Source organism: Lucilia sericata, unplaced genomic scaffold (assembly GCF_015586225.1).
Source record: "Lucilia sericata isolate MDLA Ls3-8-SP2 unplaced genomic scaffold, ASM1558622v1 Contig000164F_arrow, whole genome shotgun sequence".
Classification (NCBI taxonomy): domain Eukaryota; kingdom Metazoa; phylum Arthropoda; class Insecta; order Diptera; family Calliphoridae; genus Lucilia; species Lucilia sericata.
In genome coordinates this window covers 142666-168985 of record NW_023994193.1, presented here as the reverse complement: position 1 = coordinate 168985, position 26320 = coordinate 142666, and the positions used below count along the sequence as shown (strand labels likewise).

Below are 26320 nucleotides of genomic sequence, written 5' to 3'. Positions count from 1 at the left end.
GGTCCCCTTCAGAAAATGACTGCAACGCTCATTAATTTCTTAAAAATACGAGTGTAGCGATGAAATTCGACACAAATAAATTTAATACGAACCAAATTCTGTCTACCAAATTTTATGAGGATCGACCCATAATTGACCCTACCCCCCTATATAAGGTCCCTTTCATAAAACTACTTTAACGCTTATAACTGGCCTAAAAATACGAGTATATAGATGAAATTGGACATAAGTAAGTTTCATTCGAGTCAAACGAGGTTTGATGGTGGGTATATAAGATTCGGCATAGCCGAATATAATACTCTTACTTGTTTTATTTAGAATTTCATCAGAAAACTAGGGGATAATTTTAAAAAATTGTACGACCGTCCGTAGGCCAACCACATTTAAAACTAAAACTAGATCGGGAAAATTTTTGAATAAAAAAATTTAAACCTAAATATCTCTTAAAGCAAAAGAGAAATATCTCTTAAAGCAAAAGAGATAACCCACACATGTATTTTTTATAGATCTTCCCAAGGAGTAGTTATATTTTAAATTTCATAAATGGATTTTTGGCGATTTTTGTTTTCATTATTTTGTGTTTGTTTTCAAATATAAATGTATGTGAATTATGTCGTAAAACTCAGGATCTTTTTTTTATTTTGGAAGCTTAATTCTTGTTAAAAACCAACATGTTTAAAAATATAGATAGTTTAAAAATTTAACTTTTGTTTTCTCGAAAGTTTTTACTAATTTTTTAGTAAAGCGTTAAGAGATTTAAGAGAATTATTTTGTATATTTTAGTTTTACTCTCTCGTTACTAGGAAAGTAAATGAACATACCTAAAATTTGATATAGTTTGGATTTCGATGACTTCAGTTAATTATGTACATTTAATAAATCTATGTAAAAATTTTTAAAATGTTAAATTTTATAAAAAAATTAAGTTTTTCCATACTTTTGAACTAGCAACCAATGAAAGAGTCTTTCAAAGACCTTTACATGATATCAAAATTCCTTTACTTGAATAAGAAAAACATTGGAAAAACTCAAGAAAGGACATTTCTTTTGAAACAGCTCACGAAATATTGACTCAGGACAATTAATATTTTAAAATGAACTAAACCTTAATTTTCGGCGGGAACATCAGTACCTTTTTATTCTACATACAAACGGGGCAACCCTAATGCATATGAATCTAATGATTATATTCATATGCATTAGATTCTAATCCTTGTAAATAAATGGGTAACTTATACATATATAATTTCTATCAAACTATAAGATGAAATATATTTAAGTCAGCGATATGTATGAATATATACCTGCAATCCTTCAATAATGTTTTTTAATATTTTCGGAGATAAATGCGTTGATTGTTTATAAGTAAAATTTGTCCAGTCAACAATTATTACAAATCCTAATGCTTGATTTTGTATATCTTCCAACAATATGTCTAGAGTTAAGAGCAGTGCTCGGTAAATATCTTCGAGAGAATATTTGCTAGTATTCCAACTTCCTGCAGTAAATGTAATTACTTGTCTTCCACGCCGATCTCTTTCAGTTAGTATTCCTGGATTCCCATCCAACAAAGCATGCTGAATCTTTTGGTCAAACACATTTATATTTTGCCAAATCATGTTATTTTTTTTATTCTCTAGATAATTTATGAGTAAATCCATGGCAGCATTGCAGTTAAATTTTCTTGCATATAAAAACCGAAATAGAAAATTATCATCGAAACAAATTGATTTATCTTTCAAAGCTAAATTAAGGCTTGATTCGATTGCATATCTTAATGTTTCTAAAATCTGATGATGACTTCCCTCGTGTTTCTCTCTTTTATTATCTTGATTTTGAAAATATTTAAAATAATTATAATTTGTATGTAAAGTCTTGTTCAGTGCGATTTCCAAATACTCCGACATTATTTCAAAGACTTAATAATTTATTTAGGTTTATTTATTGAATCATCAAATCTGAAAAAAATAATAAAATAGTGCGTTTAAAAACGTTATTAAAGTTAAGTTAAATTTTTGGTTTTTTAATACTGAAAACAGGTTATCTATCTATCTATCTATCTATCTATCTATCTATCTATCTATCTATCTATCTATCTATCTATCTATCTATCTATCTATCTATCTATCTATCTATCTATCTATCTATCTATCTATCTATCTATCTATCTATCTATCTATCTATCTATCTATCTATCTATCTATCTATCTATCTATCTATCTATCTATCTATCTATCTATCTATCTATCTATCTATCTATCTATCTATCTATCTATCTATCTATCTATCTATCTATCTATCTATCTATCTATCTATCTATCTATCTATCTATCTATCTATCTATCTATCTATCTATCTATCTATCTATCTATCTATCTATCTATCTATCTATCTATCTATCTATCTATCTATCTATCTATCTATCTATCTATCTATCTATCTATCTATCTATCTATCTATCTATCTATCTATCTATCTATCTATCTATCTATCTATCTATCTATCTATCTATCTATCTATCTATCTATCTATCTATCTATCTATCTATCTAAAAAATTTATATTATAAAGAAAGTTACATCAGTTTTTGTCCCTAAAAACGTGACCTGGTCGCAGTAGGAGCATAGATCGTATATTTTGATACGATTATTTACATATTATTGTTAAAGAATCATAATGTATTTGTTTGATTTTCACACGGAACCCAATAAACATCGATTCAAACCTGTGAATATTTTTGAAAATTTTCTTAACTAAATAATGTATTTTCCAAATTGTTTTCAAATTTTAAAGTTTAGCCTTTGAAATAAACATGATAATTTCAAAAAACGTTTAAAAAAATATAATGTGTGATATTTATAAAATTTTCAATTGAACTTAGAAAAGTTTCTTTCAAAAAATAAATTATTTTAGAAAAATAAAAACAGAACATTTTTTCTACAGCAAGGGAGCGAAAAAACGTTAAATATAGGAGAAATAATCGGAGATATGAAAGAAAAATATGCTAAAATAAGCGTATGAATGTTTTATTTTCAGGTGATGTAAAAAAATATATGAATTTTGCAATAGTTAGCATTATAATTAGGGTTTGAAATATGTATGAAAATTATAATAAAGAATACTTGAAATACGTTTGAAAATTTTTTTTAGTTTCAAGCTTACCTCTAGCCTTTTTTTAAATTTGAAATACATTTGAAAAATACGTTTGATTTCTAACTGCCTTTTTGTTTGAGAAGGCCATAATTTTCCATTTGAAAACAAAAATTTTCAAATTTGTTCTCAAAGGCTATGTATGAAATTAGAATAGGTTTTCAAATACATATTTACATCATTTCAAAGGTTTTTGCTTATTGGGAAGGAAAATATCTTCTACAAACACTTTATTGAAATAAATTTAATTTTCAGTAAATATTTTTACTTGTTCAATAAATGTTTTTGTTTGAGTTTTATTTATATGTCAGCATATGGAATACAACAATAAAACAAGTTTTGGAATGTACTAAAATGAATTTATATAATTCTTATTTGGTTTATAACATTTAATGTATAAGTGTTTCAATTTTCACACTACAAAATAATAGTTTCTAGAATGTGAAATAAAATTGTTGTAAGTATATAAGTACTTTTTTCTACAAATTTTAATTTTATAGAATTAGTAAAATTTTTGTTAAAATTCAATATATGTATATATATTTTTTTTAACAAAATTTTTATAAATTTAATAAGGAATTTTGTGTATTATTATTGCCAAAATAATTTATATAAATAATTTATCTGTGTCAGATAAAATAATTGCTTGAATTTCAGTACATATACAAATAATTTGCGTTATTATTTTAGTAAAATAATTGTTTGGAAATGTTGTGAATATTTATTAAAGTTTTTCATAAATAGTATATTATTTTAATACGAAAAATCCTCAAATTTTTTCAATAAAGACTTTACGAATTTGAGTAGTTGATTTTACGAATTTCGTGATATTTTAATTTTTTCTGTGTGACTCAAAGCATGCCTTTTTCTCCCTTTTTATTTAAATTCCCTTCGTAAAATCTTGAATGTTTACATTGTAACTCTTAAGGCTGACGGCCATGATCAAACAAATTTACACACACAGGAATTTTTTGATTGTGTTAGTGAGTTTTCCCGTTTTTACTACCGAGCGCGTCCCCGAGTGGCGGATAGGGGGTGGTGATGGATCATCTGTCCTCCCCCAGTTTTAGTTTGACTCAAGCTGAGGGAGGACAGATTGTCCACCACCTGGGAATATTATACTCCCCGCGGACCAAAAAACTGGAAAAAACAACATGGAAAATAAAAAGACCAAATTTACGGTGCAGGGCCTAAATAACCCAGTACCGGCGGCAAGTGTTGATCCACTCGCGAGTCACGTGTCGTCGTCATCCTGCAATCGGGAGCAAAAGACTGGAAAGTATCCCTCCTCCCTGGGACGGCGCTAAGCTGGGATTGACAAAGAAGAGCGAGCTTCCGGTGCTCTTAAAGTCCACTGTCTACATAAAAGAATGGGGAAGTAAACTGGCTAATGAACGTATACTGGAAATTCTTGGTGGTCAAAATGCTGAGCTGGCCGTGGAAAAATGGGACGTCTTTTACAGGAAAGAAGAACCTGAGGGAACTTTATTTATAATAGGTATCGACCAGAAATCTATGGCTAGTCTTGCCAAGAATAAAGGTAGGGCTTACTTCGCCTCTAAAGCTGTCATATTCAAAATTGGGAAGGTGCCGATTGGAAGGGCTGTTACAACAAGCCTCGAAAAGGACACTAAAATACCTAAGACCACAGCATCAGTAGCAACTACTGATAACGTTAAGGAGTCAAATCCTAAAAGCGAGGAAGCTACTACTAACTCGCCAAAAGAAGGTGCAGCTGCCCTTTCCAAAATTGGGGAAGCGCCGATTGAAAGGGATGTCAAAACCGGCCCCGATAAGGACACTAAAACACCTAAGAAGGTACCCAAAGCATCATTAGCAAGTACTGGTAATTTTGAGGAGTCAAATCCTAAAAGCGAGGAGGAAATCACTCACTCGCCAGAACAGCAGTGCTGTCCAAAATTGGGAAAGTGTCGATTAAAAAGACTGCTCTTGCTATGCCTGATAAGGACACCGCATTGCCATCAATAGTACCCTGCATTAATAGCCACTTCAGGTTACCCGGAGGAGTCAAATCCAACGAGCGGGGATGTGATCACTAACTCACTGGAAGACAGTTTAAATGGATGACAATGATGAGGTTATCCAAATAAACCTCCATCGGAGCGAAACGGCTACCAACGCACAGTGGGGCAGAATGGAAATTTTTTGGAAATAAATCTGGCATTTCTAAACGGCTGATCCGATCGGGATAAAATTTGGCGTGAGCCTAGCCAAGGAGTATTCGAGTTTAAGTTTTGAAGATGAACCCTGCAGATAGGGTACCTACGACATGTAAAATTTTTAAACTCGTGCCATTTTTTTGTTTTTCACCCAAGATCTTGAAAAAACATGCTTGGACATACTACTTATCTCTTATAATATCCGAGTTATAGGCATTTAAAAATTTAGTGATACAAAATTTACCATACCTTGGTCCGCCTTTTTTTGAATACCGGGCGTAATTTTGGACCAAATGGGCTCAATTTTTTCTTGTTAGTTAGACAACAAAAAAAATTTCAGATCAATATCATTTACAGATCCAAAAATATACGTTTTTTAATTTAAAAATTCAAAAAATTTTAGATTTTTGGCGTTTTTTTGCCAAAAATGTGTCTTAACTCTTTTATTAATAAAATAAAATTTTCTTTAAGAACATATAACAATTTTATAGTTTTCTAAAAGGTATCTTTACGCAGAACGCTTTGGCGTAAAAAACTTGTCCTATTTTTTGAAAATGTTGCCACTGCGTCCTTCCGAATATGACCTATTTTTTATCAAAACTTCAACTTTGGGCGACATGTTCTAAAATCCCAAAGCTGGGATCAGAAAACTGAAAGCAGTTTTGGAAACCTCAATATGTTTTCTATTTACTCCAAAAGTATTTTCCCAGCCCTGAAAGAAATGTGGACCCTATGGGCAAAAAAGTAAAAAATCCCATTTTTGGGATTTTCATTCCTATTTTTGGGAATTGCGGGATGCCCTTTGACCTTTTCAATTTTTTTTTTGCATTTTCTTATTTGATCATTTCCATCAATCATTGTGATGGAAAGGTCAGCAATGCTGATATGATACGTTAATAGATAATTCCTTTATTTTTATGCAAATGGGCTCCAGTGCATTTATTTCATCTTTTAAATATTCCACTAAATCTTTTGTTGTTTTCTTTGACTCCTTTATATATTCAAATCCAATGAGTCTACAAAAATTTTTTGAACCCGGAGTTGTATTGATCCATATATCTTCAAATGAATTTCCGATGCTTGACGATGATGGATTAAGGGAATATGAACGAATTCGTAATGGCACTAATGATGACATAAATACACTTTTGTAGTCTGCTAATGTCCGACTTCCACAAGCTTGTTTGTATTCTGGAAGTGCTGATAAACCGTCACATCCCCACTTACACATTAAGACAACATCACAGTTATGAATTTTCCTTAGTTGGTCTTCTGAAAAGTCTGACACAATTCTTGATGCTGTGTTTTCGAGCAAAGATGATATATCAATACAAGCTTCCACATCATTAACAGCAATAGGTGATGGTAGGATAGTTTGTTTTTTTTCCTGGATCGCCTTGTATGATGGTAATATATTGTGTCCTTTTTCATGCAAAGCTTTCCTTAATATTTGGTACTTATTTCGACTGAGACCCAGTTCCAACATAAGCGCTATTGCTTCCTCTTCAGTAAAATTTGATTATGATGTTGGAGTTGGTATACTTTCCACAATTCGCTTAAGTCGTTTTGGTGATGCATTAGGAAGAATAGTTGCAATATGTACGACATCCATAGGTTGGTTTTCCTTTTTCAGCATTTCGTTAAATGTATCAGCAATTTCCTCATTTGAGATTGAAAAAAGTTTTTGTGTGACCCTCTTTTTTTTGACCTTGAACATAAGTCTTCGTATGACTTGCAAGGCGCTCCTGTTGATGTGTTGTAAGTTGAGATTTCCGTAGTAGTTTCCATCCAACTACAAAATTTTAATCGAAATTTCTTTTGATTTCCATCCACAGACTTACTTTTTACATCAAAAAGTTTTCAATTTTTGATATGCCTGTTTTGTCTACTTTTCTACTATATGTAGTTTTTATATAATTTGAAATGTCTTCAATTCTTTCTGTCCCTTTTGAAGATACACTCCATAAAACGGAACACAACTCTTCGTTTAATGTAATCTTCATTGTAGATTTATTAAATATGGTACTTAAAATCTGAGAAGTTTACTTATATACCAATTCTTGTCATTTCCGATACAGGTATTCCAAAGTAAAAAATTACGAATTGTCTACCTATTAACATTTAGTACTATATTACTATAACCTATAATTCAGTCATTGATATTTCTTATTAGTGAATGAATCGAAATTATCATTACCTGTATATTTTTACCTACATGATCATAAACGAAACAGAACGAAATGATCTGTCGAAAAAATTTAGGTAAAAAATAGTTATAAATTTTTGAAAATTTAAGCATAATAGGACCTTTCAATTATAAGGATAAGCAAACAAATAGAAAATAGGTAAATATAAGATTTAAATATGTTCTGTCATACTTAATACTAAAATATGAAAAAGATGAAATTAAAGGACACAGGTTTAAATGGACATATTTTTGAATGTAATTGAGATATTGGCTTGAAATTTTTTGTAAAGGGTCGAGAATTTCCATATCTAACTAAAAAATGATATTAAGGGATAAATATGGACTAAATTGTTGTAGCTATCTGCGACCCTATTAAAATTTTGATATAAATCATAGTTTTAGAAATTAAACAAATATGTAATATATGACAAAATCTTTATTTATGAACAAAACTCAACGCTTGTTAAATTTGTCATTTCAAATAAGAATATGCAAAAAAAAAATTGAAAAGGTCAAAGGGCATCCCGCAATTCCCAAAAATAGGAATGAAAATCCCAAAAATGGGATTTTTTACTTTTTTGCCCATAGGGTCCACATTTCTTTCAGGGCTGGGAAAATACTTTTGGAGTAAATAGAAAACATATTGAGGTTTCCAAAACTGCTTTCAGTTTTCTGATCCCAGCTTTGTGATTTTAGAACATGTCGCCCAAAGTTGAAGTTTTGATAAAAAATAGGTCACATTCGGAAGGACGCAGTGGCAACATTTTCAAAAAATAGGACAAATTTTTTAAGCCAAAGCGTTTTGCGTAAAGATACCTTTTAGAAAACTATAAAACTGTTATATGTTCTTAAAGAAAATTTTATTTTATTAATAAAAGAGTTAAGACACATTTTTGGCAAAAAAACGCCAAAAATCTAAAATTTTTTGAATTTTTAAATTAAAAAACGTATATTTTTGGATCTGTAAATGATATTGATCTGAAATTTTTTGTATATTATTGGAAATTTTGTTGTCTAACAAGAAAAAATTGAGTCCATTTGGTCCAAAATTACGCCCGGTATTCAAAAAAAGGCGGACCAAGGTATGGTAAATTTTGTATCACTAAATTTTTAAATGCCTATAACTCGGATATTATAAGAGATAAGTAGTATGTCCAAGCATGTTTTTTCAAGATCTCGTCGAGCGAAATATAAAAATCGTTGTATTTGGGTGAAAAACAAAAAATGGCACGAGTTTAAAAATTTTACATGTCGTAGGTACCCTACTTTGAGCCGCCACAGCGCCGTCCCTGGGGCATCTGCAGGGTTCATCTTCAAAACTTAAACTCGAATAATCCTTGGCTACGCTCATGCCAAATTTTATCCCGATCGGATCAGCCGTTTAGAAATGCCAGATTTATTTCCAAAAAATTTCCATTCTGCCCCACTGTGCAACGCTAATTAACACAGGTATGATACATATAGCTTTAATCCAGGAACCTTGGACGATTCGTAACAAGGTTTCTGGATTAAATCACGTAAATTTCCAACATTTCCACGCTGATACAGGGTCTCGACCGAGAACATGTATCTTATGTCACAAGAACTTATGTTTTCTCCTCTCAACAGGATTATCCACATCGGATGCAACGGTGCTGAAGCAAGGTCGTGGCAACATATACCTTGCATCTGTTTATCCGACACTACCACCAACGTCGGAGCTTATGAAACTGGTCGAAGAGGCACAAAGGCAAAATAAGAAAATTGTAATAGGTTGTGATGCCAACTCGCACCATGTAGCTTGGGGTTGTACAAACACCAATCGCAGGGGACAAGCCCTTATGGATTCCCTGAATACTAAAGACTTGATCACATCGAACTTAGGTAATAAAGCTACCTTCGTCAATAGAATCAGAGAAGAAGTATTAGATATAACTATATGTTCAGAAGAGCTTATAAACGAAATTCAGGATTGGAGAGTTTCGGACGAGCACTCCTGTTCTGACCATCGGTACATAAGATTCAAAATACTACGGCTGCCACCAAAGCCGATAAAGTTTCGGAATAAGTCTAAAACTAATTGGAAAATGTTCGGGACCTTACTAAAGAACCGTTTATATCAGGACACTTTTCAATGTCGAAACAAAGAAGACATAGACGCCAAAGTAGAAATGATCACAAGTGCCTTGGTTGAATCGTTCGAGGACAGCTGCCCTCTGCGAGAGCGGAGAAACCCTGGGTAACCGGGGAGATCCGGAACCTTGGTAAGACTCTTCGCAAACTATTTAACCGGGCACGGCGTAAAAAGACCGCAGAATACTGGGATGAGTATCGTTGTAAACTTGGTGAATATAAGAAAATTGTTCGTAAAGCCAAACGAGACTCCTGGAAACTTTTCTGTGAACAGGTAGACAGCGTAAATGACGTATCGAAGATAAAAAATTCCTATCCAAAACGCATGTCCAACCGGAATCTATCCTCGATGACACGTGCAGGAGGCTGGAGGATATGGAGACAATGAAACCCCTAATGGACTCTCATTTCCCACCCGGTACATCGAATAACATATATAAACCGATATAGAAAGAAGGGGAGGCTAACACGGAAATTGTAATTACATCTGTTAAAGGGGCTTCGCTCCCTATAAAGCTGCAGGGCCGGATGGCGTTTTCCCGGCATTCTTATAGATGGAGGCGGGACTGGTTTCCGTACATCTGTCTGAGATATTCACTACATGCTTCAAATTCACATATACCCCCATTAAATGGCAGGATGCAAGGGTAATATTTATACCTAAGCCCGGAGAAACCTAGCTATTCGACACTTAAGTCTTATCGACCGTTAAGTCTTACGTCCTTCCTACTTAAAACCTTGGAATGGATAGTTAAAAGCAGTATACCCGACAAAGACCTAAAATTTAAGCGCATGCTTATGTAAAGGGACGATCGGTGGAAACAGCTTTAAACGAAGTTGTCCACTACATAGGTGTATCCTTTGATAGAGAACTATATACACTGGCGGTATGCATTGACATCAAAGGCGCCTTCAATAAAGTGCACACTGATACTCTTATCCAATCCCTAGACCAGTTTTATTTTGAGCGGGTGCTCCGTAACTGGATCAACCACATGCTAAGGAACAGATGGATAAACTGCGAGATGTACGATATAACTATCAGGAAAAAGGTATTTCGCGGTATACCACATGGTGGCATTTTGTCACCTTTACTCTGGGTTACCACGATTAATTTTCAATATAAAAAATATAACTGTGCTTCTAAATTAAAATTCTACCACAACAACAAATAAATGTCAATAATAAATAAAAAATAAAATTTTTGGTTTGCTCAAAATAAACGGAATTTTAAAGAAAAAATTTCGTAAATGTATTTTAAAAAATTTTACTTTTTCTGTGTACGGGAGAGATTTCACGTAGAACCCGCTATGAATTCGAAAATGTAAGTAGAAATTTTAAGTATTTTGACACAATAATTGTTCAGCTCCAAAAAGATTTCCCGAGATTTTATATAAAAATAAAACAAAGAATATTCAATTTTATTAGAGACGAAGCTCTCTCTTTATTTCAACCAAAATATTACCTCGTAGAAGTAGATGGTTTTTATAAGTAATATGCACGTAGTGCTTGTGTCGTAGACAAATCAAAGGTGATTTATAATTTCAAACGAAACAAGCATAAATTTGGTGGCAAACAATATTTAAGCACCGCTAGCGGTTTACTCGTTAGAATCTTCCAACAAAGTTGCAATAAAAGGGAAGCTTTATAGGATTCTAACGTTGTTATAAATAGTATTTCAAAAATGTAGTTAAATCAATTTTAACTTAAACATTGCCGGTCACCTTGCAATACCTTAGGAATTGCAAACGATTTTAAAACGATGTAGATTTTTAAGAAGTCTCTCGACTTTCCCCACAGAACCTAAGTCCTGCAGGTGGATTTTTAAGAAGTCTCTCGACTTTCCCCACAGAACCTAAGTCCCGAAGGTGGATTTTTAAGAAGTCTCTCGACTTTCCCCACAGAACCGAAGTCCCGCAGGTGGATTTTTGGAAAGTCTCTCGACTTTTCCCACAGAACCGAAGTCCCACAGGTGGATTATTATTTAATATAAGTAATACACATAAGATGTATAAAGATAATAAATATGAAGGTAAAAACATAAATAAGGTAGTAGGAACATAAATATATTTCTGTGAGCGTTTTAAAGTGATAATATTAATGGTGAAAAAGCGTTAGACCACGTAGAATACGTTAAATCATCGATATATGTTTCGAAGTCCCTAGGATTAGCTGGACCTGTCAGTATCGAACCACATATAGTTTTCTGTGCCAATAATGATCCTAATATGTTTTGTTGTATTTCCGGTAAAATAATGCGCGGATATAATTTCCTGTTATTTCTGGTAAAGCAAATGCGTCAGTTGATAGTTTTATTGAAGAATATAAATCTGAACTAATTTCCAAAGGACAAAATTTTGTAACTCCAAAAACTACATTATTAACGCCAGAAACGTTAGAATTCGCAGAATGAGTGGAAAGTTTTAATCTTTTTCGTAAACGTTCTATTAAAGGATGGACCTGATACTTATGGCTGTTATGAATTATGTTTACCATTGCAGTCCCTAACAAAACGTAACATTATAGGACGTATGCGACTGTCGAATGTGGGAGCTAGTAGGCCGTAAAACCTCACTGGAATTCTGTTCAGTAGAAAGAGTAGGTCTTTCAACTATGGAATTATCGTTATGCTGCAGATGAAGCATATAATGATGTCGATTATTGCAAATAAAACAGTTGTTATTGATCGTACAACTTCTGACTTTATGTGTCCTCAAAAGGCAATTAGTACAGCAGTTATAATCATTCGCAATTCTTTCAGTTACTCAAAGATTTTTAAATCGACGACAATTTCGCAAATAGTGAGACTAATAAGGGCATGGAAGTTTAGTAGAAAGAGAACTATTAGGAAGAGCATAAGAGATGTCAGTCGAGTTCGTACCTTTAAGACCATGAAGACATTGCAATGCCTGAATTCTTTCTGACAGAAAGTAATCGAAATCTTTCCATGTGGACAAAACAGTTTTGTTCTTAACACCTTGTTCCCACAAAATAACTGTAGATCTAGGCAGACGTTGAATACACATAAAAATGATAATTGGGTCCCAATTATCAGTGGACACTTTATAAATAGAAAGAGCCGTAAGGCAACTATTAATTCCGCGTTGTAATGTTTTAAATGCTGTTATCGATTCCTTGTCAAGGAAAGGAGACCAAAAATATGTTTTAGTTGCTTATGTTATTAGCTTCCTTTAAATCGCGCCAGGCTACCTCAAAACTTGCGTTAACAAGTGGATATTTAGAAACGATTTCTTTTGCTTCACCCTCGGTTTTTCGTATCAAATGGCAAAGGCGTTCTATATTGCTAAGCCGTGAGCTATTAATAAAAATTGCGGTAAATAAATCCCTAAAAGCGGTCCAAGAAACATAGTCACCTCCGAATGGATCGATATCACAAGGAGGTAGAGTCAGACTATGCTCTGCATTACCTGAGTTCGGATTTACCGTTGGAGATTCACTACTTTTCGAAGCCGATTTGAATTTATCTATTTTTTCATATATGGATCCTCCACATTGGACATAAGCTGAGTAGGTGGCTTGATATTTAGCACTCACTACTTCAAATTTACTAGTTTCTAAAGTGTTAAGCCATACTTTGTAAGTCGTCTTAACATTTTTCCAAAGTGTTTTTAACTCCTCACTCTGAATCTCTAAGGTATAAACCGTACTGAATATCATTTCATTGTTTAAATTTAACTTTCCATGTTTATTTCTGAATTTAACTGATTTTAGTCAAATGCAACTATGTAATTTAGTTCTTATACAACTCTGTTCGTCTGATCCCAATTTATTTAATTTAACGTATACTTTTCAAATTTAACGGACTTTATAAAATGCAACTCTATGATTTCTTTGTTATTACACTTTTATACAACCATGTTCTTGTATAATTTACTTATAATTTACAACAATGTATTGAAAAGGGTATAAAAGCAGCACCAGTTGCATGAATAAAATAACTTATTCCACTTTTACATTGAGACTTTTTCTCAGGGGTGAGCACGCAAGCGTGTCGAGTTTGTTGGCAAAGGGGGAAAGAAGAAAGGGAAGTAGCAAGACACGCACGAATCGTAATTTGAGGGTTTTTTCGACATTGCTTTTCCTTCATGTTCGTGATTTTGCTAGTTGCTTTATTTCTATTCTGCTCTCACAGCTTAAAGATCGTGTGCGACTACTCTCACACATGAATTAGTGTTGCCATTTGCAATAATTAAATTTTTTACATATTTCAATTAATTTAAATTAAAATGTTATTATATCTTTAATAAAAAATAAATAACTATAAGAAGAACTAAAACATACAGCTAATAGTAGCAAAAATATGTATTTTAAAGTATTTTAGTATTTTTTTCATAAATTTTTTTATATAAATATTTACTTAAATAATTAAAACAATATTTAATATAACAAATATTAAAGAAATAGATTTATTCATTTATAAAATATTTAAAAAATAAATTAAGAATTATAAAAATTAGCAACTCTTATACTCATAATTTCAAAAAGCAGGCATGCCTTAAATTTATCAATGTACACATTCAAGATTTTACGAAGGGCATTTAAAAGAAAATTGAGAAAAGCCCAGGGGGAAAAAGTCTCAATATAAAAGAGGACTTAGCTTACTGCCTTCAACTAATGAACAGCTTTGTCCAGTTTTTATTTACTGGACGTGTTCGAATTAGTTTGAAGTTCTTTAAGAAAAGTACTAAATATAAATATAAATTGTGTTTTCGACACCAGTTTCGTTATCAAATATAATCTTACAAATAAGATTATTTCAGTATGAATTTCTTTCCCAAAATTACTAAACATATTCCTAACTGCAATAAGAGCATCCGATGCTTTTATAAGTGAGTTTAGTGAAGAAACCGAAATTTTTTATATATGAAAAGTCAATAATAATAAAGAAATTAATAGCCCGATATCTAATTACTAATTGACTACAAATTTTATATCAACAAACGTGATAATAGTAAAACTGACCGAGCGTAGGGTGACTAATATAAAGGTAGAAGAAGAATCAACCGTTTATGTATTTTATTGTTTTATTTTACAGATGTAAATCTGTAAACAAATAACACAAAAGAAAATGTAAAAACCACCGCGTTTTTTTAAATAAAATATTAACAAAATTTACTTTAGTTTATTGCTCACAATTGAAATATATTTACGTACCTTATATCGTAGAAATAAATAAATGATAAATATATCTCCGGTGGACTGTATTATAGGAATGGAGTTGAAGGTTCCAAAAAAGATCCGGTTCTGATATAAAGATCCAAAAAATCCGATAAATGATCTAAGAAATCCGGTTCGAAGGACCAAATGTTCAGCTTCAACAAGATTTCCCGAGATTTTATATAAAAATAAAACAAAGAATATTCAATTTTATTAGAGACGAAGATTTCTTTTTATTGCAACCAGAATATTACCTCGTAGAAGTAGATGGTTTTTATCAGGGCACACTTAGAAAGGTGACTGCATCACCACAACAATACAAAAACAACATGTATTTTTTTTTATACTAGAATCAGACTAATGTCAAAAATGACATAAGAAATAACATTCTTAGCATGTAAACAATAACAACTTTTGACATTATCAGTGTGACCATTTTGGCATTTTTGCAGCTAGATTTAGCATTTTTTATTTTGATTTAGCTGTAAAATTTTAATTTAGCATTTGGCATTTTATTTAGCATTTTTATAAAATATTTTTAGCATTTTTAGCTTTTTTTGCAATTATAGTATGTAAACAAAAAAAGACAAATTTTTGCAAAAAAGATTTATATTATAAATAGGTTTAACCGGAAAAAATCAGAATTAAATGTCTACCCAAACACAAGCAACAAGAAATATGAGAAATGTAATAATTTACACTGTAATTCAAAATAATGCAAAAAGATTCATGAAGATAAATAACTTAAAATTACGCCAATACAAGTGAATACTTTAAAATGTTGTATTCTAAAATATTTTTCTTTTTTAAATTCGAGGTGATAGAAATAATTCAAGAGATTTCATATATTTTTACAAATACGTTCAGTACGCTATTTTACAAACTAATACTTTTTGTTTGCTCATGGAATGAAACATATAATTTTGGAAAAGGCTATGTATGACGGTTAATTAAGAAATTTTATTTTTTCCTATACAAAATAAAGAGGTTTTAATTTTTATCATACTTCAGGAGTTCTTGTTAATTTATTGAAAATAAGTATTGAAAAAAATTAATAATATATAATTAAGACTTTCCCATCCTACTTTCTGTTCTTTTTATTTTTACCAAATTTTTAGTAATTTTGTTGTCACGTTTTTTTTTTAATTAAAAAAAAATACATAAATTTCGAAAATATTATTGACAATTTATTCCAGAATTACAAACTTACGGATTTGAATATATCTCTCAATTCATTTCATACATTCTCATATATATTTTTCCGAAAAAAATCTTGGAAGTATGAGTTATAAACCTGACATCTATTCACCGAGTTTTAAAATTATTTCAACGGAATTTTCAATATTTTTGTGACATGAAAACCATTTTTAAAGTGTTTTGAGGAAGACAAATAAAATTGTTTATATAAAAACGAAAACACATATAGGTTTTATACCATGAGCAACTAGTGTAATTAATAGTTTTAATGTAATTTTTGCATTCAGAAATATTTTAAAGTTAGAGACATTACATATTGCTAAATTTACAAAAATGTTGAAATAATTTTTAGCATTTCTGTTTATCTTAATACCACGGAACTTAATTTTTAACCCTACTCCACTATACTACGTTTGAGTATACTGATCGGTTAAGAATCATTTTCTGAATCTATTAAGCCATGTAAGTCTGACCGTCTAGTAGAGGTTGAAATTTTCAAAACAATAAGCACGTATGCTTTTTGATCCAATGACAAAACCTTTTAAAAATGGTTAAAGTCCGTCCTTTATTTTACCTAGCCCCCATACATATACAAATGTATAAAGCCTTTCTCAGAAAATTAGTTTAAATATATCGGAACCAAGGTTCAATTCAACATAAATGCTTTATTACGAAAAATAAATCAAATTTTATACTCATATGGTCAACCACGGCAGAATATACTTTCTTACTTGATATAAATTACAATGAATTTCAGTTACAAATTAATATGAATTGTTCATAAAAACACTTAAAAATTTTAGCATTTTTTTGGCATTTTAAAATCAATTTAGCATTTTTTCTAGCATTATTTTGGATGGGATTTAGCCGCAACATTTTTTGAGACCTGGTCACACTGGACATTATACATACTCTACACAAAAATTAAAAAATAATCAGCTGCTTTATCGCAGTCACCTTTATTATGCCATGGTTTTTATAAGTAATATGCACGTAGTGCTTGTGTCGTAGACAAATCAAAAGTGATTTATGTCAAACGAAACAAGCATAAATTTGGTGGCAAGCACCGTTAGCGGTTTACTCGTTAGAATCTTCCAACAAAGTTGCAATAAAAGGGAAGCTTTATAGGATTCTAACGTTGTTATAAATAGTATTTCAAAAATGTAGTTAAATCAATTTTAACTAAAACAATAATTTTTCTCACCAAGGTGTTGAATTCACACAACACCCTTATATGTGGAGGTGGAATTTCATGTACGCGAGAGTCGGACTGCTTGTTATACTTTGTTCCAAAGTAAGTAGAAAAGTACTTAGAATTCGAAGGAACGACTATTTCCTTTTCTACTTATTGTTCAAAAGAAATCATTTATTTTTTGGCTGCTAATAAGTTCTTTTGTAAGTTGGATTATTTATAGAACTATTTATGAAAAATTTTAAAAATAAAAAGTCGACGCGGACAGGGGTTCAACTTGTTTGTGTGTTTGTTTTTTTTAGCTTTTACTACAAAGTAAGTCATTAAAAAAGTAGTTCATGGTAGCCATAGTAAGTGAAATTTTTCCTCGAACGCGTTAGTGCCGGTTCACACAGGAAAACTTTTTGGGAAACTTTTGATTTTTGTGTCTGAGAGAAAAAGAAAGATATATCAACCATCTCTTTCTCTCACACACAAAATCAAAAGTTTCCCAAAAAAAGTTTTCCAGTGTGAACCGGCACTTAGCAAATGTATATTTTAAGACAAACAGAAAGAAAATAATATTTGTGTGTGAAAACCATAATTTGACGCACAAAAAACAGCTAAGCGGTGGTGTAGAGAGTACAGTGGCGAACTGGCAGACGAATGCTTGGATCTGTTTCAGACTATGCTTTTTGAGTCAGGGACACCAGCCATGCCTTACGAGCTTGTAGGCAAAGGTGAGAAAGAAGAGAGAAGTGTTGCAAAACAGGCACGAAACGTTATTTGAAGGGTTTTTGCAAATATAAGTACTTCTTGTAGTAGAAAAGGAAGTAGTATTTCCTTCGAATTATACTTACAATAAAACTTTTTAACACCATTTTTTTAAGGACATTGAATATTGTATTTACGGATGATAAAATAAAGTTTTGATTTTTTTAAATTGTATTTATAGTACATCCAAATTCTGTCGAATTTTCCTGTAGAATTGTATACTAAAATCAGATTTGAAATATGTTCAGGAGTTTTCGATCTATTAAAAAATGTCGCCCAAAATCGATGTTTTGGCAACAGATATGCAGATGAAGGAGTTGAAATTTTAACAAAATAATTACGCCAATATTTGTGCTGATCCAAAAACTTTCATAAAAGGTATTATATCGCAATTTGAAATATATCGCGTGAAGCCTAATATATATATGGGAAATTTCATGTCAAGTGACCTAACTCAAAAAATCGATTTTGATGAAATTTGCACCAAGGTTAGTACTATTGTATATTGGGCTAGTACTATTGGATATGACCAAAATGTACAACTTTGACCCCCTCTGACTCCGGCAGTTCTTGACCGATAGAGTAGAAAATTTGCCCGTAGTACTAACCTTGTACTAATGTCATCAATATCGGAAGACATCGATTTTAAAAGTTGGGTGACTTGACACGAAATTCCCCATATACAATATACAATTCTATAAATTTAAGATACATATATGAACTTGCTTTGATAGAATTTAGATTAACTAAAAATATATAACAAGTAAGAGTTAAAACAGAGACGAGAAATTACAAACTGAAAACTTAAAATTTTAAGTTTTAGAAAAATTTACTTTTATATTTTTGACTTCAGTTTACAATTTTTACAGTTATACTTCGATTTCTTTGAATATTTGGGTCAAAATTTATACTTTTGCTGTCAGATTGTAGAAATGCAGAAAGATTTTCGCACCCATTTCTAAAAACTTGAATTTTATATCGTCATATGAAATCCAAAAGGCCCTAAGTTACAAAAAATCAAAATTGACTTTTTGATTGATTGTGATCCAACGTATTACAATCAAAATCAACGTCGCTATCTTCGAAATTCTAAAAGTTTATGTTCTAAAAATACCTTTAAATTCATGAAAATTTTAAAATTCTGTTGAGTTTTTAACTTCGAGATTGTAAAATGTTATAAGTTGGCATCAAATAAAACAAAAATGGCACTTTTAGCGAAACCTTGCGATTTATAGATTTTTTTAACAGCTTTAGATTTTTTTCAAAGAAAAATTCCAATTTCCGAAAATCTTTATGAAAACAAAGAAGCCTTGTGCTTTCCATGTTTCCTATTTGACCAACAAAACCCTATTTTAATTTAAATAAAAATGTTGAAACTTACTATTTTTAATGTAACTTACGCCCTTTTGGGTTTCAGAAAAAACAAATTCTCAAGGGCGTAAGTTTCATATCTCCGCAATTAAAACAAAAACCGCAAATTTTTCTTCAAATACTAATTTGTCAATAAAAAATAAGCTTAAATTGAGAAAATGTTGAAAATTTTTAGATTATTTATAATTTTAAAAGGTTTTTTGCTTCTCCTGAAAAAATGGTTCAATGTAACTTAGGGCTTTTTGGACTTCATAAGACGATATGTTTCTTGCAATGCTTAATCTGATAAGATTTTCATAAGAATCCAGAATATATATATTTTTTAGGACTCAGATAAATATTTCTAGGTTCTATCAGTACAGATGATGTATAAAAATTTACAAATGTTTTCTTCCGTAATAATTTTAGGAAAAATAGGCAACTTTTGATATCCATTTGGATAAAATTAAAGAATATATTTTTAGAAAAATTATTCTGAGATCAGGATTACCAAGCACAATCGATCCTTTCAAAAATTTGTTTCTTAACTATTACCACATTCTGTCCATGGGACACTCTGATATACATAAGTTAAAGGTTGGATAAATTTTGTCGTGATTTTAGCGATAAATTTTTAGTATTATGAACGTCGAACTAATTTTCTGAAGGGGAATTTACATGGGTGCTATGGTCAAATTAAGGCCAATTATTACGAAAATCAGCAGTATCTTTTAAGGGCCCTTCAGACGATCACACTTTACGTAATGAAAAAGTAAAATGAAATTCCATCCGTATGACAAAAAAGAAAATAAATGTCGTATGATTTATATTTTTCGTATTTACACGATTGGTATAAAACAATAACAAAGTAAGATGGAACAGCTTTTTCACTTTTTTTGTATGTGTTTACATAAAAATACATCCCTGAATCAGGGATGCCACAACAAAATTTTTTTTTTTTAACCAAAATTCGAATAAAAAATAGCCAAATTAAGAAAAAAGTAAACAAAATTATTTTTATTTGTTTCATGTTTACATTTGGACATTAAAATAACAAATTCATTTTCTGAAGTGGAACTTGTAACTATGTTAAATTTCGTCGCTAAACTGGTATTATGAAGGTAGTTATGAGCGTTAAAGTAATTTTCTGTAGGGGATCTTATATGAGACGTATGGTCAATTATGGACCAATTCTCATAAAATCTGACAGAGATATTTTAGTTCCTTTAAAACTTGATTATGTTGAATTTTGTTGCTATATTGCAGTACATTATGAGCTTTAAAGTCATTTTCTGAGGAGACTTTTTATGAGGGATAGAGTCAATTATATACCGATCCTCATAAACTTTGACAAATACATTTCCAAAAAAACTTTCATATTGAATTTCATCGCTATACATGCTTTTTTAAGCAATATAGTAATTTTCTGAATAGGGCATAATATGGGGGCTAGGTGAAATTGTTGACCAAGCAAGCAAACTGGGTCAACCAAAAATATTTTGGCGAAATATTTCAGTTTTACATTCATTACTTCAGCAATATTTGTAAACGTAATCTATCCAAATTATCCGACAAATTGACCAAAATTTAGAATTTAAGACGGTAAAATAAAAACAAGTATACAACATCATCTAGAAAATGTAAATAAAGAACTAAAAGTCATGGTGAGATATTTAGTAGAAGTCAAAGGTCATGAGTATCAAATCTTTGCATATATCGCGATTATTGTTCGTCGTACGAGATTAGATGTTATTACAACTTTTGTAGACAATACAATTTAATTTTCTTTAGCTGTGTTACTTAAAATATCAGTTGATTAATACTTTAAAGATTTCATAATAACAAAGTAAGATGGAACAGCTTTTTCACTTTTTTTGTATGTGTTTACATAAAAATACATCCCTGAATCAGGGATGCCACAACAAAATTTTTTTTTAACCAAAATTCGAATAAAAAATAACCAAATTAAGAAAAAAGTAAACAAAATTATTTTTATTTGTTTCATGTTTACATTTGGACATTAAAATAACAAATTCATTTTCTGAAGTGGAACTTGTAACTATGTTAAATTTCGTCGCTAAACTGGTATTATGAAGGCAGTTATGAGCGTTAAAGTAATTTTCTGTAGGGGATCTTATATGAGACGTATGGTCAATTATGGACCAATTCTCATAAAATCTGACAGAGATATTTTAGTTCCTTTAAAACTTGATTATGTTGAATTTTGTTGCTATATTGCAGTACATTATGAGCTTTAAAGTCATTTTCTGAGGAGACTTTTTATGAGGGATAGAGTCAATTATATACCGATCCTCATAAACTTTGACAAATACATTTCCAAAAAAACTTTCGTATTGAATTTCATCGCTATACATGCTTTTTTAAGCAATATAGTAATTTTCTGAATAGGGCATAATATGGGGGCTAGGTGAAATTGTTGACCAAGCAAGCAAACTGGGTCAACCAAAAATATTTTGGCGAAATATTTCAGTTTTACATTCATTACTTCAGCAATATTTGTAAACGTAATCTATCCAAATTATCCGACAAATTGACCAAAATTTAGAATTTAAGACGGTAAAATAAAAACAAGTATACAACATCATCTAGAAAATGTAAATAAAGAACTAAAAGTCATGGTGAGATATTTAGTAGAAGTCAAAGGTCATGAGTATCAAATCTTTGCATATATCGCGATTATTGTTCGTCGTACGAGATTAGATGTTATTACAACTTTTGTAGACAACACAATTTAATTTTCTTTAGCTGTGTTACTTAAAATATCAGTTGATTAATACTTTATAGATATTGTGATACTATTCTTGCATCAATTAGCAGAAAATACTTTATTAATTATATTAAATCATTTATCTTAGAATTTCGGCAAATTAGCACAGTATCTGTTTATGCAAAATTTCAAATAGGTATAGAAGTTGCAATTATACTTTAAATTAAATTTGGAGGACATAATCTACTAAGTACGTAGACTATTCCCACCAAATTCCATAAAAATCGAAATGCGAAATACAGCCTACTTCGTTTTTTCATATAAGTATCGCAAGTTCTTTACATAAAAAGTTCCAATAGAAATATTAACGGAAGGACGGACGAGTTTGAATCGACCCAAAAAGCGATTTTAAGTTCATGGATGCACCAAAAGGAGAGAGAGGATCCATTATTCACGGTGTTAGATTGGCTAGTGTAAATAAAATAATATTACGGTGTTGTTATGATTTAAATCAACTCATTTAATATGTGGAAAATGTATAGGTACTTTTGCTAAATCCTAAACCAATTAAGATATCGAAAAATACCTTTGTGCACATAAGTATAGCCAGTAGATATACAAAACAGGGACGATATGTATATTTACATAGTTGATTTTAAAATATTATTTTTAGACTAAAAGCAAACAGCATTTAGTTCAATTGTTTGCAAAAAATAACCAAAACTAAAAAATAATTCACATGTACACATGCAAAATAAAAATAACCAATTTTGGTTAATAATAACCAAAGTGGCAACACTGTCCCTGATCTAATGCGACTTGCAGGTGAAGTCATTTCAACAGCTGATTGTTTTTTTGTCCATGGAAATTTAGCCCGAAGTTGTCAAACTCAATATAAAAAAAATTCTCTCTCAAACCCGACGCTGTCAAACTACATATATAAAAAATTTCATGAATTCGCCGCAAAATGAAATGACTTCACCTTATAGTCTATTCGCCTTGGCGACTTGCTTGTTTTTTGAATCATTTCAAAAAATGAAGAGAGCCATACGACTGTCAAATTTTCCTTCCGTATTTTCTCTCAATGTGTGATGGTTTCATTACATATTGCGTTTAGACCAGAGCAAAGCATTTTCTATGCACGCGTGCTTTTCGATCGTTACTAAATTTACAACACATACTCACATATATTAAAAACACATTCAGTCTCGTTTGAGCCATATAGTAGCATATAGGCGAAAGGGATTGTCAAAGACCTAAGTCCCGTGTCAAAAACCTAACTGGTGAGAATGTATTAGTAGAAGCAAAAAAATAAACACAGTTGTTCAAAAGGTACTAAATAATAAATGAATTTCTGATACGTTATTTTTTGTATGTTATTACTGGGATTTTATATACTAGTGAATGAAAATAATAGTTAATTTATTTTTTTCAGAAGATATTTCATCTTAAAACATAAACACGTCTTTTTGTTATTTTTTTCTGCACTAATGGAAAAAGAAAACAAGTATGTGAAATACTTTTTTCATTTTCAATACGAAAATTTACAGCTTTTCTTTTTTCAGTTTTAAATAAGATGAAATGTCAAAGAATAAAAAATATTTTTTTTTTTTCGTTTGTAAAATATAAATTATTTTCAAGAGTGTTTTATTCTCTCAGAACTCGTCTGTGTGAAGAGAATAAAAAATTTTATTTGACAACCCCCTCAGTTTCGCCTATATCCCTACTATATGGTTTGAGCGTTCATTGAAGGTGGTTGTGTTGTCGCTTGTTTCATTCTTTTGTACATGAAAATCTGCTAATGCAGGGATGGACAACTATGTATGTTTTTAGAATTATGAACTTTTACAAAATAAATGTATTTTTAATGATTTTTTTAATCTCTTTAGCTGTTTTTAATATTTCAAAATTTCTTTTTTTTTTTTGCAAATATGCCCGAATGGGTTATCAGAAGCATTTTTATGTGTTTGAAAATACTTTATTTTTCCAAATTTTACCCGAATCTAACAGTGTTTGATTTGTATTCATATTTTATTGGAGAAATTTTACTTAAATTTATCAAAATTATTATAAAAACAAACCAATTAAAACAAATAAATCTTATTTATGAAAAAATTAATTAAGTAAAACAAAAACAACGTATATTTCACTATTCATAAGAACATAAGAAAAGAGAATTTTTTTAAAAATATTCTATAAAAAGGGAAATTTTCGAAAAATTGTATTAAATTTGTTGGTTCGTGACATCGTCCGATTAGAAATCAAACATTCAGGTTTACCAAAAAATTTTTTCGGCAAACAAAAAATCATTTTCCCATTCTAGGTAGGTAGGTAGGTAGGTCGATAGGAGGATGTATACTACATCAAATCCGAAGAAATACACCTAGGCCACTGTCGGGCCTGTTGTGCGCTCCTTATCATGAAAAAAAAAACTGAAAGAATTATTTTTCAGTGTTCAGAAACTCAGTTTCCTGAACGTAATTCCTAAGAATCTTCCAATCAGTGTTAGTCAGGAATGTTATTTCCGGAATAACATCACTTCCAAGATACTTGGATCTAACTTCGACGAATGCCTGGCTCTAGCAAAGAAAGTGCTCCAGAGTTTCACTGTCCTCTCCACATGCTCTACATTCGTCTGAATCCGCACGTAAAATTTTGCATAGATGTACTCGTAGTCCTGTGTGTCCACTCAGAATACGTACCATCATACTAACTTCAGACTTGCTCATTTTGAGGAGATTTTTCGTCTTGCTCTCATCAGTCTCACCCCATAGGATCTTCGTGGTTCTACCCACTGTTTCATTATTCCAAGAGGCCTTATGGGTTCTCTCACCCATATTTTTAGTTCAGCTTTTGTTGCGTCGAATGGTTTTGCGTTTGTCAGGTTAACTGCATCGAGCTCCCTTCCCTTTAAAGCTATTACATTCGCACTTTCGTTACCGACTACTCCCGAGTGGCCTGGTACCCATATGATGTGAACCTTACCTCTGGGAGAGTATTCAGTTAAAGCTTTCTTACAATCCAATACGGTCTTAGATTTAGTTCTATCGCCTGATATCGCCCTAATTGCCTTCTGGCTATCGGTAAATATATTAAGCGCTGTGGGCGCCATATTTATTCTAATCCAATTTACGCATTCCGTTATTGCTCGTACTTCTACCTGGAAGCTTGTGTTATGATTTGGTCCACGGTGGTATATTTCTGTTTCTTCAATATAGAAACTCAGCCCCACTTTGTCCCCCAATTTAGAGCCATGCGTGTAACAACGGATTCCTACTGGTATTTGCTCTAATATTCCGCTTGACCAAGACATTCTATCTGGGATCAGCGTTTCAAAGTTTCCGACATATTCTGAGTCTGGTATACGATCAGGCAGTATACATTGATGACGTGTCCTATAACCGCTTTTGGCCAGTTCGCCTAGAGTAAAGGGCCGTTCGGCTGTAAGCGCCGCCTCATATCTTAAATATGTTTCAATTGGTGGAATATCTAGCAACGTTTCCAGAGCCATGGTTGAAGTAGTACACATGGCACCACTTATACCCAAGCAGCATGTACGCTGAACTCCCTGTAGTAGTTTGATATTGCACTTTTTGTCTAAAGAAGTCCACCAGATTATTGAAGCATAAGCTAGAATTGGTCTAATTACACTTTTATAAAGCCAATTTGTCATAGTAGGACTAAGACCCCATTTCATGCCTATAGTTCTCCTACATATCGCCCAGCACCAATGTGCCTTGTTGATCCTATCCTCTATGTGGTGTCTCCATTTTAATTTTCGGTCGAGGATTACACCTAAGTGCTTAACTTTGTCTGTCACTGGTATCTTCTTGCCCAGGAAGCAAGGTTCAGTATATGTAGAAATTTTTGTCTTTCTTGTGAAAAGACAGATTTCCGTTTTTGCCGGGTTAACATTGCGGCCTCTCGGTTGAGCCCAGCTCAAGGCCATATTCAGAGCCACCTCAGCTCTTCTACACAAGTAATTTGGATCCTTTCCCTTTAAAAGTATTACGACATCGTCTGCATAGCAGACAGGTCTAAGTCCTTTCTCAGTTAGGGTCCTTAGGAGGCTATTAATCGTGGTAACCCAGAGTAAAGGTGACAAAATGCCACCATGTGGTATACCGCGAAATACCTTTTTCCTGATAGTTATATCGTACATCTCGCAGCTTATCCATCTGTTCCTTAGCATGTGGTTGATCCAGTTACGGAGCACCCGGTCAACATAAAACTAGTCTAGGGACTGGATAAGAGTATCAGTGTGCACGTTATTGAAGGCGCCTTCGATGTCAA

At 31.6% G+C, this 26320-nt stretch overlaps 1 protein-coding gene across 2 annotated transcripts in view; it reads right to left on the bottom strand.

Moving 5' to 3' along the window:
• The window catches only part of LOC119601444 (clavesin-2-like), an 80094-nt gene that overhangs the window by 39417 nt on the left and 14357 nt on the right, over window positions 1-26320 (bottom strand). The window contains exons 1-2 of one of the 2 annotated variants that reach the window (XM_037952383.1): window positions 14805-14999; window positions 1305-1958 (exon numbers count right to left, since the gene is read on the bottom strand). In XM_037952383.1, the coding sequence (XP_037808311.1) occupies window positions 1305-1907 (603 nt within the window). In that variant the 5' untranslated portion in view covers window positions 1908-1958; window positions 14805-14999. Of the gene's footprint in view, window positions 1-1304; window positions 1959-14804; window positions 15000-26320 lie in introns of those variants that run through there. The other variant, XM_037952382.1, reaches the window with a different exon arrangement.